Source organism: Rhinatrema bivittatum, chromosome 8 (assembly GCF_901001135.1).
Source record: "Rhinatrema bivittatum chromosome 8, aRhiBiv1.1, whole genome shotgun sequence".
NCBI lineage: Eukaryota > Metazoa > Chordata > Amphibia > Gymnophiona > Rhinatrematidae > Rhinatrema > Rhinatrema bivittatum.
The window spans coordinates 19,892,674-19,913,310 of NC_042622.1; the positions used below are offsets into that span (position 1 = coordinate 19,892,674).

General features: G+C 42.6%; 1 protein-coding gene across 4 annotated transcripts in view; it reads right to left on the reverse strand.

The window, feature by feature from the left end:
• Positions 1 to 4,409: 4,409 nt before the first annotated feature.
• Positions 4,410 to 20,637, reverse strand: part of RAB22A (RAB22A, member RAS oncogene family) — a 97,058-nt gene continuing 80,830 nt past the window's right edge. For all 4 annotated transcript variants that reach the window (XM_029612759.1, XM_029612760.1, XM_029612758.1 and 1 more), the window contains one exon: positions 4,410 to 12,061. In XM_029612759.1, coding sequence (XP_029468619.1) covers positions 11,964 to 12,061 — 98 coding nt within the window. In that variant the 3' untranslated portion in view covers positions 4,410 to 11,963. The remainder of the gene's footprint in view (positions 12,062 to 20,637) is intronic.

Sequence of the window (20,637 nt, forward strand, 5' to 3'; positions counted from 1 at the left end):
TTGAGAAGTGACTCTACCTCAAGATGGAGCTGGTTCGAGTGAGATGAACTGGATTGAAGGGTGAATACTGACTTAGTACTGGGAGACAAGAGAAGTGCAGATGGTACCCACACTCCACAGTTTTGAGGACTTAAAAGGCCCTCCATGATCTTCTGCCACTCTTTAAGGAACAGGTGAATTTGTCCCTCCCAGCAGAGGGGCTGAGATATGAGGATTGAGACTAAAAAATTCTGATTAGTTGTGGGCTGGGCGTATGGCACTTTAGGCTGATGTTTCTCATACCAATGTCCATGAGCCAGAAGATGCTGATGCGGAAATGTAAGTGGGGCGTGATATCGCTGGAACTGGCAGAAGGGATGTCTCTGGAAGAAGGAATGCTTAAGAGAAGTAAGGGTATCTAAATTAAGAAAGCTGTTCTGCCCCCATCAATAATGACTGAATGGCTGCAAGCTGCTCCTTGATATGGAGCAATAATTTGTCTCACCTTACCCCCAAAGGGATTGTCCTCCAAAAACAGGACTTCAGCCAACTTTTCATGAATGTCCTCATGTAAGCTGCTAGCTCTAGCTAAGCATGTGCTCCAACAGAATTTGCCGCAGTTTCAAACAATTCATATGCCGATCAGAAGAGATGACACTCGCTCTTCTGCATCCAGAAGGACCTGCTGGTAGCCCTCCCGTCCTCCTTTGAGGGAATCTACGAGGGGCTTCAGTTTATTGATGCAAGCATTGTAAAGTTAGTGGGCAGCAATACTGGCATTAAGCTCTGGAAGACTTTCTTACCAAAGCTGTCCAACAAACTAGGGTCCTTGTCCGGGGGCGTGTGTGTGTGGAGAAAACAGTTTTTTTTAGCCCGTTTCAACATGGACTCCACAATCATGGACTGGTGCAGTAGTTGGACTATATCCAAGCCTAGGGATTGCTGGACTTTATATTTGAGGTCCAGTTTTCTGGCTACTAGGGGGAGCAGAAGGCTGCATGACCCACAGTCTTGTTTGCAGGTCCCACAGAATTGAGTGAATTGGTTTCACTGCTGGTTCAGCAGAAGTTTTCAAAATCCACAATATCCTAAAGACCTCTGCACAGGGATCCTCATCCCTACAGATATCCACTCTGATCACCTTACCTAATATATCCAGGAATTTAGAGTATGAGAGATCTTCCGATAGACATGAATGCTTAGGTGGGTCAGGTAAGGAGTCTGAGGGGATCTCTGTGGATTCTTCCTCAAACTCCAGAGATGGAGGGAACACTAATTCGTGAACCTGTTGAAGACTAGGGTGACCAGGGCAGGATCTTAGTCATCTCTGAGGGGAATACTCCTGGGGCCTACTCCAGACAGTGGTGTCCCAGCCTCACTTCTTGGCCTGGTTGAATTCCTTCACAGAGAGGAAGTATGGGCTAGATTCCACCAGAAGGATCTCTGAGGATTCCTCTTAGGAATTATTAGGGAGGGAATGGTGAATAAAATGGAAAATGTCATAATGCCTCTGTATCGCTCCATGGTGAGACCATAACTTGAGTACAGTGTACAATTCTGGTCACTGCATCTCAAAAAAAAAAGATATAGTTGCACTGGAGAAGGTACAGAGAAGAGCAACCAAAATGATAAAGGTTTGGATAAGTTCCTAGAGGTTAAATCCATAAACTATTATGGTAATTAATAAGCAATAGTAGCTTGTGATCTAATGTTTGGGTACTTGCCAGGTACATGTGACTTGGATTCGCCAGGATACTGGGCTTGATGGACCCTTGATCTGACCCAGTATGGCATTTCTTCTGTTCTTATGAGATGGAACAGCTCCCCTACGAGGAAAGGCTAAAGAGGTTAGGGCTATTCAGCTTGGAGAAGAGATAGCTGAGGGGGGATATGATAGAGATCTTTTAAAATCATGAGGGGTCTAGAACAGGTAAATGTGAATCAGTTATTTACTCTTTGGGATAATAGAAGGACTAAGGGGGCACTCCATGAAGTTAGCAAGTAGCACATTTAAAACTAATCAGAGAAAATTCTCACACTCAATACACGCTTAAACTCTGGAATTTGTTGCCAGAGGATGTTATTAGGTCAGTTAGAGTAGCTGGGTTTAAAAAAATGTTTGGATAAGTTCTTGGAAGCGAAGTCCATTAACTGCTATTAATCAAGTTGACTTAGGGAATAGCCATTACTATTACTGGCATTAGTAGCGTGGGATCCACTTAGTGTTTGGGTACTTGCAACCTGAATTGGTCACTGTTGGAAACAGGATGCTGGGCTTGATGGACCCTTGGCCTGATGCAGTATAGCAATTTCTTATGAGGTGCGGAGGCAAGTGGGATTCCACCATACAGGAATAAATCTCATCTTGGACAGGAGAGGCTGAAGAATGCACTCTTTTTCACTGGTCCCTAACAACGTAAAGTCATTAGCAATTCATCTACCTGCTCCATAGGCTGCTGTGCCCTTTCACCTACATTTGGTGGAAGGGACATTCTCTTCTGAAACTAGTATTGGATCATCTTCTTTAGAAACACATACTGAACTGCAGAATGGGGCCTCTTCCCATATTAACTGTGCTGACAGCTGCATAAGGATCAGAGGCCAATTGAAGCAAATGGGGTTAGGAACCTCCAGACGAAGCCCACAGGCTGACGGAAGGGAAGCAGTTCCAAAAGGCCTGGGGTCAGGATAGAGATAAGGGCACCAGGATGGAGAAAGGTAATTATAAGAAGTTTCCAGGGTCTGGTGCACTGATTTAATGGTTCTGAAAACTGATGCATTGCTGAGAGCTGGTGTGTCAATGCCCACTTTGAAGCTGACTTGTATCTCGGTGCTGACTGAACTGCTGGTTCTGAGGAGTGATGCTTCTTTTTCTTCAGCACAGACAGGCCCCCAAGGAAGGAGAAACATCCTGGTGCGCCGAGGAGCTTGTGCGTTCCTGCACTTGATGCTTTTGTGCCTTGACCCCTAAACTACGGCAGATCTGGAGCTTGGCACTGCAGTTGGGAGGACTTTTGACTAAGGAGCTCCTGCTCGACTCAGTACACAGGGAGTCTAAGGCATCCCCACTCTGGTAAGAATGGCTCTGACTTTTGACCAATCTGTGAAGCTCTTACATCTTGCGGGCTCTATTCTCTAGGACAGGGATGGGCAATTCTGGTCCTCGAGGGCCACAAACCCCATGCAAATTTCTGCCATGCATATTTATTAGGGATATCCTGAAAATTCAACTGGTTTGCAGCCCTCAAGGACCAGAATTGCCCACCCGTGATCTAGGATCTTGGTGACATATGAACACAGTCATAGTAATTGGCTAAATCCTACTGAGACTGAAGCATTGGTAATTAATATTGTGAACATCAGTAAGAGACATCTTTCGGTCATAAACAGTCCTCAAAACCACTGGAAGTGGCCTTCTTGGAGTTGGACATCATTCTTCTGGTTTTTTTTTTTTGGTAGTAGTACTGAATAGCTGCAGAGTGGCTGCTGAGGCAGTGAGGCAACTCTGAAATGAGTTAACTGAAGCAAGAAACTTAAGAAAAATGAAAGACGTACAAGATCAAGAGATAAGTGTGCAAAAGCTCACATAAAAAAAAAAGACAGAAGAGCTCACGAGGCAACATGCATAGGAATTCCTGTGCATGTTCAGTAGTGAAAACTTAATGAGCTTGAGAGATGGGTCTATTTGGCATTGTCTGATGTCTACCAAATATCATGGCTGGTTCAGTGTTGGTTATCAGAGTGAGTAATTTAATTTAAAAACCTTCACACACGAATACCATTTAAGGAATTAAATAGAACATAAAAACAGGATCTTAATTATTTTACATGCTATCAACTGAGTTATTTGAAAAGTTTTTTTTTTAATACTAATATTACTGCTTTAATCTTGGCTTGCAAATTATGTACTATACAATACAGAATAGTACAAAAGAAAAAAAATCTTATTAAAAAACAAAAAACATAGGTCTAATTTTCTTTTAGCATGTACTAAACAATACAGACATTACAATGATTACACTGTCTGGGGACCAGCCCAAGAGAAGACCACAAAAATCAAGTCTTGAAACATTCAAGGAAGCTGTGCAGACTAGCAGATCAGCCTTTCAGCACTTGCCATCATGCAGTGATGCAATTGGCTGCAACTCTGTGAACTTTACACGGCTATCAGCTGTGCGCGGCTTAATTTTCTATTGGAAAAAATGAGAAATGATCATAGAAAGGCACAAACTAACCTTAGCACCAGCCCTGTCCAATCAATTACAAAGGAGGAGAAGTGAACTGATGCTGATATAAAGGTTAATTTCATTTACTGTTTTAAGATGGATGTTAAGACATTAACAACTCAAGATGTGTCTGTACCTTGGCTACAGCAACCTACACCAGCCGAGTTACTTTTACTTCTCAGACAATGAGAGCAACCTAAGTTCTGAGTTTGTTTAGGGTTTTTTTTTTTTTTTTTTTTGTTATGGAATGATTTTTGTTGAAGGGTGGCCATCTGCTAAATCAGTATTGCAAAAATATCATTTACAAATGGATGCTACAATTTTTTTTTTTAAACAGGATTGAAATTTAAAATTTGGTACGGCAAATTTTCTTTACTTGAAAAACATGGGAGATGCACAGAGGGACCTGTGGGTAAAGCCCGACACCGGGCACGCTCTGCAGTGCTGCATCAGAAATGAGCCAAGAAGGGCTCTGCAGACCTTACCAGCTGTCATATTCTATATTTCTAAGTCCCATCACAAATAAAGCAGACAACTGCTATAGCAGACATATATAAGATATCACGCCAGGGATGAACAGAGAAATATATTTAGTGTGTCTATGGATTCCTGTTGTGTGGAATACTAGCAAACCTGACAACTGAGAGAAATGCACTCAGTTTTAAAAGTGACTATCACTGGTATGTTCAGGATATTTTAGACATTTTTTTTTACTAGTTTAAAAAAAAACAAAAGTGTCTGCAACTTTATTATTCCATCTTGCAGTGAGCAAAGAACTCGACCGGCCAAAGGGACACCTTATGACCTTTCATAGCAGTGAACGGTGCAGTGACAAATTTCTGTCTCTTAACGATTAGCTACAAATGGGGGAGGGGAGGTAAGCAATACACAAACAGGTTCTCTGAGAAACAATCCTAGGCCTGTATCAAATGTTAGCAATATCCGCATTTAGTCTCCCAGGAACTGCTTACTAGTTTATGGATTGATGGGACCACAGACAAAGCACTCACTGCAGGTAAGTCTTTGGATTGTGAGTGGGCTGTGAAGCTCTGTTTTGTAATTAGCTTCTTCAATGGTAACTGTAAACAAGGTACAAACGTCATAATAGTGTAATACAGGAGCAAATCAGCAGCACAAAAAGCCCAAAGCTACAGTTCATTTCTTTCAAGACGCATTAAAAAAAAAATAAGAAAAAGTAAGCCACAGTGTCAGAGTCCTCTAAAATGTAATAAATTAGGATCATTAGCCCCCCCCCCCAAACCTTAGATAAAGAAATATGCTGTGCTAATGTCAGTATCCATTCCAAAAGATAACGGGAAGGAAGGCCAGACAAAATAAGCGCCATGAACTCTGGGGGCCCTCTGGAGGGGTCACACAGATTCCCCCCCCCCCTCCTAGGATGGGTGACATAATAAAGCAGGAAGGAAGGAATCTCTTTCAAACTGCTCGTGAAGCTACAGCCAGAAGCTTAGCAACAGAAATCCTTGGCTAGGAGCAGAGCCATAAAAAAAAAGGTCATGGCCCAAGATTATCTGGAAGAGAAATGTGGGGTCAAGCATGAGTGAAGAGAGGACACAGCTTCCATCAGGGGAGATGAGCTGGCACCACAAACGGTACCCAAAGTCAAAATGATTCCCATTCAATTCATTCCAATGAATTTATATTCAAATCTTAAATAAGTCTAGACCTTGAGATCTTTAGGAACAGAAAATGATTTTCCACAGAAAGAACTGGAACAATGCTTTCATAGTACATCTACAGTGCCTTTGTTGTTGGAGTCTATTGGGGTTATATATATATTTTTTAAACAATATGTGTGTATGCAGATTTGTACAAGCTAATCAAAGATGCATCGATCTTAACAATGGTGCATTTCTTCCAATTGCCACTTGGTAAATAGCTCCCTATTTCTCAATAATACAAGGATCTGCAACCAAGGTCAATAAAGACCTGTACACATTCGAGAAAGAGCCTTTTCCATCCAGGGGAGGAATTCTCAGAAGTTTTTTTTTGGTAACCTCAGAGTATAGCCACCAGCCCTTACTCTGACATTTATTTTTCTTCTAAAATACTCAGTTAAATGTTAGCGGACACCTTTATCCATGATGGCCACAAAAAAATCCTTTCATGGCCACGTTTGAGGAGCACAGAGTTAGGGCACCTGCAAGGTCTCTGAAGATTCGAAGACCATCTAATGCTGTAAAATGGTAGTCAAATTATTTGAATTGCTGATAACATTTGCCCTGCTTGCTCTAACTGCTTGATAAAAAAAAGGATCAATAAGTATTCAAGGAGATAAATAATTAAAAAGGGAGATTTTTGAAACTGGTCCGGGTGTTGTGACAGCTAGAAGAGACAAATATTCCTTTATATACAAATGGACTTAAATGGCAACCACATACTATATCTTAGAAACAAAATCAAGTTTGTGAAACAGAATTAGTGCAGAGAAAAAAAAAATGCTGTCTTCAACCATGCTTCCTCCAAACTGCAGGCTCCTGACGCACCATGTGCGGTCACATTCTATTTCACAAGAAAGGGAACAGCCGACAGCCAGGATCGCTTTTTCTTCTCCTAAACATCTATGTTTGCAAAATTCTGTAGCGTTTCTCCCCCACATTGTATTTTACACGCCACAGTCCATGGGCCTAATAATTTTCAGTTAGCAAATTGGATGTATGTCAGTTTCCTTAGCGGGAAGATTTTATGTTGAGCTTTTAAATACTTAAGTTCTGGATACAGGTTCATCATATATTTTTAACGATTCTCTAAAGTGAAATGTGGACATAAGTATACAGAAAAACTATTTGTCTCACTTGGGAAATAAAGGCTTACTGGCAAGGTATAAATTATAAAGCTGTCCGCGTTGTTCCTTTCATGCAAGATGAGAGAGGGTTCAGGAAAAGGCTGGTAAGAGGTGACATTACACATCAGCATACTTAATTCAAGGTTTGCTTACCAAACTTCTGCTCTTGATGTGTAGTTATGGACAGCCTAGGTCAGAGCCCTGCTAATTAAGAAAGCCTTATACAGCTGCCTACAAAGAGAACCTTTTCAACCTCTCAAAGAGACAGAAAGAAGAAGGTTTTAAAGATGAAAAATGAATCCCTGCAGTCTGGTTAAAACCAGCTAGTCCAAATGACTAAGACTAGTTTGACTGCTGCTTCTCTTTTTTGTACTTCCTGGGCTTGCTGCAACCTCATGATGCCAAGAAGGCAGTAAAGAAGGATGTTTTGCTACAGCTAGAAAGGGACAATATGCCCAAGAGCCCTCCAGTAACGTTCTGCAGTCCTGGCAGACTTCCTTACCCTTTAATTACTAAATGGACGGGTCTCCTCCGAAGGGGCTCGTGTGCTCAGCACATTCATACATCTGGATGCTTACTTGAGCAATGAACATCAAATCTAAGTGAATTGGAGCCCCAACAAAACAAGTTTAAGTAGTGGCAGTACAGACCTAAGGGTAAGTGCCTGACTGAATAGAAACCATCTAGGAGACAATTCTGGCTCTAAAACACTTCAGTACAAGTGCTGCATTAGATTACAGTTCCCCAGTTCAGACCCAAGTGCTTTAACAGCCATGATTAACAAAATCAGTTTCACTGGTTTTAAATATAGCTTAGCTGCAATGTTTTTAGAGAACAGAAAATAGTGGTCAAAGTTATTTAATAATCAAAAAAGCTGACCAGGGAAGCCTGCAGTGCATCATATGACATTCTCTTGGATATCAAATGAGAATTTGGATATTTAGATTAGATTTGGATGTAGATCTAAATTTTAGATTTAATTACTCGCTTTTTTCCAAATCCGAGCTCAAGGCATGTTACAATTCAGGTATTGTAGTTCTTTTTAATTCAAGTCTTTTTTTTTTTTTTTTTTTTTTTTTTTTTTAAGTCCCTCATATGGTTCTCCTTTGTTTTAAAGCAAAAACCTCAAAATTCTTAGGAAATTAGGTTGCTAGTACAAATATCTTGATAATTTAAGTAATAGTCTTGGACAGCTAGGGCACTTACAAGCTGACCAGGGCATTAAGAGTAAATAGCACAATCTGGCAGATCTACCTAAACATTTTCTCAATACTTTTTTAAAATTATAAATGAGCCACAAATTTTGAACAGTGAAATAAAGTCAAGAGGACATTCCTACAGGATTAATACTTTTTGTCTCAACCAGTTCGATTAGCTGGAATTTAAATGAAAATTTTTTATTCAGTTTATAAATTGTTTAATCTGTAGCTCCATGAAGCTCAAGAATTTTTATCTGTTAAACTGGGTTTGCAGCATTTTTTTTTTTTTGTGTTTTAAGTGGGCGATTTCATTTTTTTCCGATGGAGTTTTCTACTCGTTATTTTTGGAAACTTTGATAGTTCTATGATCTTTGCTAAGACTGGCACCTGCAAAATGCAGAATATAAATCTGTAAATTATATTCAATTAATCTGTAATCATATTTCATACTTTTGTTTTGTTAAAGGATGACATAATGAGGGTTTCTTTTCCTGCAGGGATTTAAGTTTCCTTTGGTTCAAATAAATAGCAATTCTGTGCTCATTTACAAAACGAGCACCTAGCATCACAGATATCCTGCTAAGAATCTTCAAATCTAGAGCTGGAACATTGAAGCAATTAGGCTATTATGCTTTCAGTTCTCTGCTACTACAGAAAACATTCAATAAAATATCACCAATGAAGATCAAAACTGTGTAAGGAATAGTTTTACATAATTTCAATATAAAATGTATGCAAAATAATGGAGGGACATTTTCAAAAGCCACTTATTGAGATAAGTTGGCTGAGTGACAATTGCCCCACCTGTTCCCTGGAGAAAAAGTATATGCGGGGGATCAACAATATGGGAAAAGTAGGAAGGATCAGAGGTTGCGTTAGGCCGGGGGAGGCAAAGAATTACATTGTACCTGCAGAAAAAAGGGCAAATCTCTGCAGGGCCTTTTTCCCTAGGCAATTTTAAAAAGGAAAGCAAGCATGTACCCTTCTCTGAGAATGTAGAAAGATCCCTGCAGACTTACAGAAATTTGAAAATTGGAGGAACAGTGGGTTGAGCACCAGGGAAGCCAGTTTAAATCCAGTTGATGCTCCTTGTGACCTCAGGTAAGTCACTTCACTCATCACTGTTTCAGGTACAAACTGGGGGAGGGGGGGGTCATTTAGCAAAGGTTTTCTATCATTCTGATCTATTGGAAATATGCTTAGTAATCAGGGACTGTAAGCTCTCTGGGGATAGGGAAATACTTACAGTACCTGAATGTAACACCCTGAGCTACCAATGAAAAAGGCAGGAGCTAAATCCACAGACCCACCCTCAAGTGAAAAGCAAAACTGCTAACACAGAGGCATCCGCAATTTGCTTAAAAATAATTTATCCCTTGCACTGCATAAGTTATATTGCAATACATACAGTACAAAAAATATACACATGTAGGGCAGCACATTAAGAGAGTTAACTTATAATCGCACGCTTAGGGCCAAAGTCTACACAGTCTTCAGCCTGATTATTTTAAAGTGCCCTTATGCGCTTAAGTCTCTGAAGCCTAGCAGGTATGCAGTGCAGTACACCAACACATTTACTCCTGCCCATTACCAGGTCTAAGTGCGAGCGAGTACTTCCAAAAATCAAATGCATGCTTGAAAATGCTAGCCATGCCACATCTCCGCCCCCAGTAAAAGTACAGGCAGCATCACTTCTGCACACCCTTTTCTAAAGCCACTTGCACCCACAAACCCACATTTTATGCATGCAAATATTTTTGAGAATCAAGCCCCCAAGTCTCCTAAATCTGTTCCCCTATAAATTCACAGCTCTATTTGCATTTATTGAAAGTCAGTTTAACTGCTGGATTTAAAGATATATGTCCTACACTATTATTAGAGTGGTCAGGAACTATTTAAAGCAGCATTTCAACCTGTGAAAGTGCTTGCTGCTGGTGAATAGTGCTAATACACTGTACAGCACAATATATTTTCACTATGGGAGGGAAAAAAAAAAAAGCTTTAGATCTAAAAAAAACAAACTAATTTTATGTGGTACTTAAGGTTTGATCCAGGTGCAGTTCTGCCCCTCCTAAGCCAGTAAGTGATGCTCTAGGAGCATGACCCTTTAATAGACATGACATGGGGTCAGACTGCTATCAGGGCCAAAATGCAGCGTAGTTCTTACTGCATGCTAACCCTAAAATTGCATAGAGAATGATGATTTTGAATGTTTTATTTCTTCTACACCAGAAGAAGCACTGTGCAATAGCAGTAACACCAGCAGTTCAACATTTAGGTTTGCTAGACTTAGCAGCCATTTCCACTTATGACTGGAAAAGGGCTACCCATAAGCAAAGGAAGCAGATTCTGGCTCTGAAGACAGCTAGGCTGTTGAACAAAAAGCTGGCTGGGCTTTGAGATGCACAGGATCGTGGATAGTTCATGACAATGAGCTAATCTCCCACAAATGTGATTCTAATTGAGTGCAGAAAGGCTTCATTTCAGAACAGAAATTAAACCAGGCTAACCCCTAATCTTGCATGGATAGTAGGCAGAATTGATCATCTCTACAGAGAATTGGATTTATGATTGGTGTTTTCAGAAGTCACTCTGGGAGAGTCCTAAGTATACTCAGTGCTACTTTCTTGGTAATGATGGGGAAGGAAGGGAATTATGGTGTTGATATTTCATATCCACAAAGTTTTTAAAAAATGTGCTCCAGGCCAAAATACAGCCTACAGTTTCAGACTCGAGCCCAAACTTCTGCTATGGATCCTACTGAGTATGGAAAGGAAAGGTAAAGATTTTAAATCTGATGCATGGGGCCAGCCCAATTATCCAGATTAGCAGTGTGTGTTGAAACTAGGTTAGGTCTGATTCCTGACTCAGAAACGTGATACTCATGCTGGTCAGGACTCTCGGCCCTAGGGAAAGAAAAGAATTAGGTATTTGTGATTGAGTCAGTGAGCTAAGAGCATACATAAGAACAAAAGATGCGCCATACTGGATCAGACCAAGGGTCCATCAAGCCCAGTTTCATGCTTCCAATCTGATGTGGCAGGTAAGAAAGAGGGAGGATAATAGGAATGCGGCCAGGTGTGTACTGTGGGAGGAGGGAGATGGGGCAGGACACCTGACATGCATGGCCGCAGTCCTTCAATAGAAGGCATGCTGTCAATATGGCAAGCAGGACTGAAAGTCAAGACAGAAGGGGAGGGCATCCTGCTCATCATACACCATTTCAATAACTGGGAAGTACCTGCCTGCTATTTCTTTAATGTCATTTACATTTAGCTTAATTTGTTGCCATCTAATCCCAGTCACCCTTTTAAATTTTAAAACATTATTAAAAATGTGCACCTCAAAAGTACATTAAGAAAATTGGCAGCAAAATGGCTGTGTACAAACTTGTGTCAGTCTTCACGGTCCTCCAAAGTGCTCACGTTTCTATTTTGAATTCTATAAGAGCATTTAAAAAAAAAAAAAAAAAGTAAAATCATCCAAGCAGATGCTGAAGATGCGTTATACAGTGCCGAATCACAGATAATGCACTGCTTTCAAAAGCAAGCTCTCTTGGCCATTCACACGTCAAAGGAAAGGTTTCACAGGTCTTGTTGCTTCGGCAAGGATGCAGAGCTTAGAAGCTGGCATGTTGGTAGGGTTTGGTGCACAGCAATCTGGCAAGTAAGGAGTGAGGGCTGCTATACGTCAAATATAAAGCCATCAGCTTTCAGGGCTACCTGTTTCATCAACAAGTCTGAAAGATTAAAGTCAACAGCAGCCTCGTTTTGTCACTGATGGTTGTCTTCTGAGTTTGAAGCCCTTGCCAGCAGGAGGAGGATTGGCATCTGTTGATGGAATTCTTCGACCTATACATAAAAGAAAGAAATATAGTCTCAGAGCAGAAACGTTTTCATAAGGTGGATCACTCCGATTCCTCAGATCTAGCTTCATTCAGTCCTCTTTTTTGAAGGATTTTAAGTCTGCTGCTTGAACAAGCTACATACTCTGTTGCCATTTGCCACACATTCTAACCCATCAGCTATTAAATTTACACTGTTGAAACATGTATGAGACTAAAGCTACTCCAGTTTAATCAAGAATCTTATTCATCTCTTTATAAATAAAAGCAGCCGTTTGCTAGAGATATATTGAAGAAAAAATATTACCCTCACCCCCAGAAAGTTTTCTGTCTCTCGCTCTTTTTTTTTTTTTTTTTTAATTTTCAAACATTAGAACATCTTTCTTTTTCCTGGTCAGCCACCTCTCTTGCTCGGTTTCTGCCCACTGCAGCTAAACATGTGTAGACTTCTGTTCTCCTTGTTCATGCTACATGACCTCACATTCCACATTGTGGGAGGAGCTGGTACAATCCGAAAAATGCACTAGCAGCCATTATTTACACTGGCCTCCAGGAAACATGGGAGGGAAAGAACTGGCTGGATTGCTTAGCTACAACTACAAGATCAATATGGGTTTTACTTAAATTTGACCAAAACTGAGTAGGTGGCACTGCTGTTTAAAAAGAAAAAAAAACCCAAAAAGCACATTTAAATTCAAGCTCTACCACATTTAGCAAATGAAAATGTTAATGAAAACTAACTGGCTCCATGTGGTTTCCTGCATGCTTTCCAAGTAAAGTAAAACATTTAGCAGCTCTGCAAATATCAGACTGAGTCTCACTTCAATACAGACAGGTAATCTTCTGTGGCAGATGCAGATAGGTTTCTGTTGGAGACAGCCTGTGATATCTGTGATATTAAACAAGTAAGCTACAGAGAAGCAAAGTTCTAGGAGGTGGGGGGCTCAAACTTGCTTACATGATGATCCGTGGGATCCCGGCAACACTGCTCAGCCAAGAAAAGAGCTCATATCCAGATGGCAGCAGGACATCGCTGCCAGTTTATTTAGTTTAGCAAGAGAATATGGAAGGGTGACTTCATGATGTTCACAAAAGGGGTTAAAGAAGAGAGTTATAAATGTTCCCCTCTCTTCTGGAGGTGGAAACAAGACATGAGCATAAATGCAGCAGTTAGATATTCAGAAGAATTTTCTAATTGCTCGATTAGTTCAGCAATGGAAAAACTTACTTAGAGGTGGTGGAATCTGTTATTGGAAGTTTTTAAAAGATTAGATAAATGTCTGCCTGGGATAGTTTAGGTAGAGTAGATTCTGTCTAGAGACAGCGGGACAGACTACATGACCTCTTGTGATCCCATTACCCAGAACGCTGCTTTGTGCCTCCCAAAACGAACTAAGATCAAACAAGTCTGAAACAATTTAAATATATATACATTTTAAAAACTACAACAGTGTCCAAAGGGACAGGATCTTTTATAACTTAAATGGCTAAGTGTGCAAATGTTCTTTTTTGGCAAAACAAACCCCCTGAAAATGAGGATGTAGATTGGTTTGGGAGAGAAACTGCCAAAGAATAAGTTTACTACTGCTTTATTTCATCCCCTCAAAAAGAGCATTAAAAAGGCAGGCTACTTCAGACTGCATTTTATTTTATTTTTTTTTTAAGACCATTATTGTAAATGAGAACAGCAATCACTATCTGAAGTTGGGATTTTGGAAACATCTTTTATATATTTGTGTAGTGCTAACATAATGGGAACAGGATGCATAACTTTTCTTGGCCCCATTGTTCTCTTTGTGTGCCTTTTGAGTTCCCAACTTAGTCAGAACTTCAAGCACCCAGAGCATAGCCCAGTCACCTCAGCAAGAATCCTTAGCCAGAAGCCATGGACTGCGGCTATGTATTCTGACGTGCATGCATGCATCCCCAAATATATCCAGTTAAATTCTGCTGTTTAGCACTGACTGGGAATTTCTCCTCCTGGGTTTATGAATGCAGCGTCTACAGCAGCTCCAGTTCCACTTGGCCTAAGGAGCTCACTTTGCATTTTCTGCACGGTACCACAAAGCCCTGCCCGTTAAGCCATTAGATACCACTGCACGCATGAAATTCCTGCAGCGACATTAGAAAGCAGAGTTGCTTACCTGTAACAGGTGTACTCCAAGGACAGCACACGTTAGCCCTCACACATGGGTGACACCGGATGGAGCCCTGGTCCAGAACGTTGATCTCAAATAATCTAGAATTTTCAAACGTGCCCTACTGAGCAGGGCAGCTGCAGTTATCACCCTGTGCCCTAAGCAGAGTCCCTCAGTCCATGATATAGCTCATACATGGAGAAAGCAACTCCTAGGGGAGGCAGGTGGATTTCATTATGACCAACTTCCTGCTGTCCTCCGAGAACACCTGTTACAGGTAAGCAACTCTGCTTTCTCAGAGGACAAGAGGGATGGTAGACCTTACACATGGGTGGATTCTCAAGCTATAGGCTGTCCGAGCAGGACAAAGAGGGAAACAGCACGGTGCTGAAAGTACCACCTCTCCCTTTTGCCAACCCACAAAGGAAAAAGTGTTGGTTTCTACAAAAAGAAAACCATAGAACAGATAGATGCAAAACCCCGATGCGCAGCAGAGGCGCCTAAGGCAGGGGAGTGATGTGAGTGCCAGCAAGAAACATACTCCACATCATGGAAAACATTACGTTACAGGCAGGGTTCCAGATCAGTAAACCTCCTGGATACAGAAAAAAGTCTAGAGATATAAACAAGAGAAGGACTCCTGGATGAAGACCGCATAGTTTCCTTCGTAGTTATAAGACAACCGAAAAAGCAACTGGGGCCCCGAGAACACCCCAGAAAGAAACTGCGGTCCACAGACATCCGAAGGAAAGAATTCTCCAGAGAAGTGTGCCCATGTTTGGCTGAGAGGCATAATGGGCAGAAAAACCCAAGCAACTCTTGGAAGAATAATCAGCAACCACGGCAGGGTCTGTAACATACCCTACGTGCCAACGTACCAGTCACAGCTGACCATGCAGGACACCATCAAGAGTTTCAGGGGATGAAAGGCAATCCTTGGATGGGATCGCTAGCCCAAACCTCCAAGCAGGGAGATAAGTTAGGCCTGAAGCTCACCCACATTGTACCCTGTCTTGGGCAGGGCTATCCATCCTGTCTACAGGATAGCTCAGATGAGCAGGAAGGCACTTTGGACAACCTGTGAGAAAAGCTAAAGGCAGTACTGGCCAGAACTTGGTGAAAATATATGGAAAAAGTGGTGTCTTTTTCCCTGCAGGCATACACTAAGATATTTTATTTATTTTTATTTTATTTATTTATTTAAGTTTTTTTATATACCAACATTCAAGACAGTAGTCCCATCATGCTGGTTCACAAGAAACAGGGGTGCAATAAACTTTACAATTTGAACAATGGTGCAGAAAAGCAGTTACATGTAACAGGGAATCAATAACTAGGAGTAAGAAGGAAAATGAAGATCAAATAATTATATATATATATATATATAATAACATTATAAGAGGTGGCTATTAATGCTAATACTAGCGAAGAATGTTGATTGGCTATTAATGCTATTACTAGCGAAGAATGTTGATTGGAGGAGGTTAAGTAATGTTGGAGTTAGGAAAGGCCTGCGTGAACAGCCACGTCTTGAGTCTTTTCTTGAATGTTGAGATGCTGGGTTCCATTCTAAGATCCGGGGGAATGGCGTTCCATAAAGTTGGACCAGCTGTGGAGAAGGCCCGATCTCTAAGCGTGATGTGTCTGGTAGTTTTGGCTGGAGGTACTTGAAGAGATCCTTTGTAAGCATCTCTTGTCGGTCTTGTTGAGTAGTGTAATCGGAGGGGGATATGGAGATCGATTGGGGCTAATTGATGGATGTTTTTGAAAATGGTGAGAATGGTCTTGTAGATTATTCTGAAGTGGATAGGCAGCCAGTGGAGGCCCATCAGGATAGGGGTTATGTGTTCTCTTCTCCTGGTGTTAGTGAGTATACGGGCGGAGGCATTTTGGACCATTTGCAATGGTTTGGTGTGTGAAGAAGGGAGACCAAGCATGATGGAGTTACAATAGTCCAGCTTTGCGAAAATGATTGATTGTAGAATCGTTCTGAAGTCATGTGTGTGGAAGAGAGGCCGTATTCTTTTCAGCACTTGGAGCTTATAAAAGCAGTCTCTGGTGGTTTTGTTGATGTTCGCTTTCAGGTTTAGGTGATTGTCAATTAGAACTCCTAGGTCTCTCACTTGTGTAGTATTTGGTAAGGCTGGATGAGTGGGTGTGAGGGAGCTGTTTTCTGGTGTGATGAGTAGAAGTTCCGTTTTTGAAGAATTTAGTATAAGGTTGAGACTTGTGAGAAGCTGTTTGATATTTTGGAGGCAGGTTTCCCAGTGAGACAGTGTTTTTGCGAGTGACTCCTTGATGGGGATCAGGACCTGAATATCGTCAGCGTAGAGGAAGTGTTTGAGATTGAGGTCAGTGAGAAGTTTACATAAAGGTAACAGATAAATGTTAAACAAGGTAGGAGACAGGGATGAGCCCTGAGGGACTCCTACTGACGCAGGGTGAAGAGAGGATTCTTTATTATGAATCTTAACCTTATATCCTCTGTTGCTGAGGAAGGTTCTAAACCAAGATAGGGCGGTGCCCGAGATACCTATGGCTGTTAGTTGGTTGATGAGAAGAGAGTGATTGACCGTGTCAAATGCAGACGAAAGGTCGAGTAGGATCAGAAGGAAGGCTTGTCCTTTGTCTAAGCCTAGGATGATGTGGTCGGTCATAGAGATGAGAAGGGCTTCCGTGCTTAAGGTTTTACGGAATCCGTATTGTGATGGGAAAAGTAGGTTATTGTCTTCAAGGTAGTTTGAGAGTCGGGAGTTTACCAATTTTTCCATTATCTTGGCTATGAAGGGGAGGTTGGCTATAGGTCTAAAGTTGTTAGGATCGTTTGGGTCCAGATTTGGTTTTTTGAGAAGGGGTTTGAGTGAGGCTAGTTTGAGGTTGTCCGGGTAGAGTCCTTGAGTGAGGGAGCAGTTTATGATATCTGCCAGTGTTTTGGCGATAGAATCTGGAATTGATAGTAGTAGTTTAGCTGGGATGTGATCTGAAGGGTGGGAGGAAGGTTTCATTTTCCTTAGAATTCCTTGGATCTCCATGGATGAAGTTGTGTCAAGTTCTTCTAACTGAGTGTAGTTGATTGAGGGTTGACGAGTGGTTAGTGGAACAGTATGGTTAGTGGGGAGCTGAGATAGAAGAGTGTTGATTTTGTTGCTGAAGAATAGAGCTAATTCTTCCGCTTTCGATTGAGCTTGGTCATGTGGAATCTCTGGTTGGTTTAATTGTGTGAGGTTGGCTACATAGCTGAAGAGGGCTTTGGCATCGAATACCAGGTCATGTATCTTCGAGGCGTAATAGTCCCTCTTGGATCTTAGGGTGCTTGATTTGTATTGGTGCAGAGATGATTTGTAGATTGAAAGGGTGTTGGTTCCTGGGTTTTTGCGCCATTTAGCCTCATTTTGTCTTAGTTGGAGTTTGAGCTTTCTTAGTTCTGAGGAGAACCAGGGCTGTCTTTTGGAGGAATTCTGGTGTGGTTTTTTTGTAATTGAAGGGCATAGCTTGTTAGCTATAGTTTCGGTGATTGTGTTCCATGATCGAAGTGCTGAGTTCGGATCTGTAAGGTCCAGTTGGTGGAGTTGAGGTGATAGGTGATTATTGAGGTCTTCTGGGGAGCAAGTTTTCCTGTATGTGAAGGAGGGCGCAGGAATGCAAGCCGGGCTAGTATCTTTTATAGAGAATGAAGTTGTTATGAGGTAGTGTTATGAGCTAGCATGAATGCCCTAGCTTTTCTTCCCTTCTCCTCAACATTCCATTTGGAAGTCGGAAGGAGCGGAGAACACAAGAAGGCAAACCACTGGACTGAAGGGGTAAGAACAAGTCGCTAGACTGTATACCTCACTGCCGATTCAAGATAGAGCCTTCAGCCTGCTTGGAAGAGCTGTAACTGAGGGCAAATCCCCCAGGGAAGAAATCCTGAAACACTCCACAGAGACAGGAAGCTGGGGTACCGAGTGTGCAAACTCCTGTCGAACAGATTTCTTCACCGGCCTGGAAACCCTATGGGTTCCAGGGCAGGAACAGACTTGCCCACAAACCTGGCGTAGGTATCAATACCTCCACCCTGATTACATATTCTTCCCCAAAGGGAGCATGCAGTCCAGTAAATGGAACAACAGTGGCATGAACCAGGACTCCCCTGCCCGCACATAGGTTTCTCTCTAAAATGGGGACATAAAGCTTGCAAACCACTGTAATCAAAGTAGCACCTCTGTTACAAGGTCCCTCGTCCCACAACTCCCTCAGCCATGGATATGGCAATAGGTTAAAAGGCATGCTTGCCAATTAGATGGACTAGAACCCTTCTCACCGAGGTAGGGTCCCCACAGGCGAGAATGACTGGCAATAGTGATCCTTCACAAAGAATGCCCATTGAGCTTAGCAGGTATCGAAAGGTGACTCCTGGATGGGAGAAACCCCTAACCTTTACTGGGGAGCTACTCTGAAGAAGAGACTCCTAGAAAGACAGGGAGACTAAATCTGGAATGGCTCCCTTGCGAACTAGACTCGCTGTAATATAGGATTTATTTATTTAGTGATTTTTTTATATACCGCGGGAGCGTGCTACCGCCCGACTGGCTCTAAGATCCTGCGAGGAACAGAGTGACTGTCAGTCAAAAGCAGTGACATTCTTTCTTAAGGAAACAGAATGAGAGAAACCCCTTGTAGGGGTGGACAACCAGACATCCAGAGGGGGACACAAGGGTCACCCTGGAAACCCAGTTGTATCTCCCCCTTCCTGAAGGGACGGGCAAGCAATGGGAATTGAGGACCTCAGGATTCTGAAAAACCTTTTAACTCTCCATGTGAGAGCTGAGTTACAGTCACTAATCACCAAGGTTCAGAAGCGAGCAATCTGCCACTTGTAATCACTCTCAGATGGGGTAGGCCACCATAGTAATCAATGGATGGACCCCAGCAAACACAGTCCAATGACTGCTACAATTGTCCCCTGGTCCTGACGTACAAGGAGATGCACAGATTCAAAAGAATCGAGGCTCCAGTTCGGCAATAAACCTACAAGGGACAGAGCTCCAGGGGCTTCACCACAAAGGGAATTTCTAACATACGAGGGGTCAAAAGACATATTCCTCTTTTGAGGAAGACTACTCCTGACACTACTTTTCTGGTATCCACTCTCATAGGAGTTCAGACATGGATGCAGTCTTAGATCAGTCCTGTGGCTACAGCGCACAACCTATTGTGCTCGCCACGAGTGAAACACACACACACCCATACAGTAGAAGGCAACTGGAAGAATAATGCCCTCCTCTGTAAAAGCATGCTGACTAGTACTCACAGTGGTATCCCATCCTAAGGATGATAGCACACCTATGAACCCACCCGCTGTGCTTGTGGGTAGAAACCAACGTCTCAGCAAGGTCCAAGCACCACCTGTTAGTTGGTGGCAGCGGGCTACCAAAAATCAATCACAGAGTGTGTGATGGCACCTTTCTCTCCAGTTACAGAACAGACTAGGCGGCTGATAACTTGATGTGACAATAGCAGCACCCAGACATGGTTGTATACTGCACAGACAGGGAGAATGCTGCCTGCCAGTACCCGAGATGCTTGGAGTAGATGCCCTGCTGTACCCGAATGCGTATGCTGTGCTCCACTGTCACACTAACTCCCAATGGAGTGGATAGGAACAGTGGGACGACGGCTCCCCAGTACCACTGGGGCTCCGATTCTGGAGTGGTGGTGGTTGACGTTCTATGGTGTTGCCCCCATGGTACGCCCAATACTTGATAACACTTCAAAAAGGCTAGACACAGCCCTTGAAATTGCGTCGGGAATGGCTCACCGCTGTTTCCCTCATGGAACAGCAGCAGTGAAGTCCATGGCAACCAACTATGCCCCTGGTGCTCTGCAGTTGTGTCCTATGGCATCTGACTGCGTCCAATGGTGCCCACCGTGGTGATGGCACTCATATGGCCCATAGCGCTCTCGCGCTCACAGACGATGGATCACATCAGTGGCACCAAACAATGCTGCAGCCAGTGCTTGACTGTGTCTTGATCAGTTCAACAATATGTCACCATCTCCGGCGCCACAGGCACCCATGGACATCAACAGCCCAGGGGCACCGATAGAGACACCAGTGCCCAAAGGCACTGACGGACTGGTGGTAGAAAGGATTCCAGGGGCACTTGAAGGTAGAGGCTCTGCAGCCCCAAGATACCTTATCAATGCCAAAAGGAGCCGATGTCTACTGGTGCTATCAACGGTTCCCCTCAGCTCACCTATACGTTTGAGGGTGTCTATACTGCGAGCTCGATGGCATCCCTTGCCAGCGGCTATGGCTGATGATAGCCTTGCTAGTGCTCATTAGCAATGATAGTACACGAAGCCAGGTGGGGTCTCTGATGCTCCCCCCCCTCAATCCCAGCAGCTCAGGGCCCCTGAGATCATTGGCATCCATGGTGCCCGATAGCCGTAGGCCATCGATGGA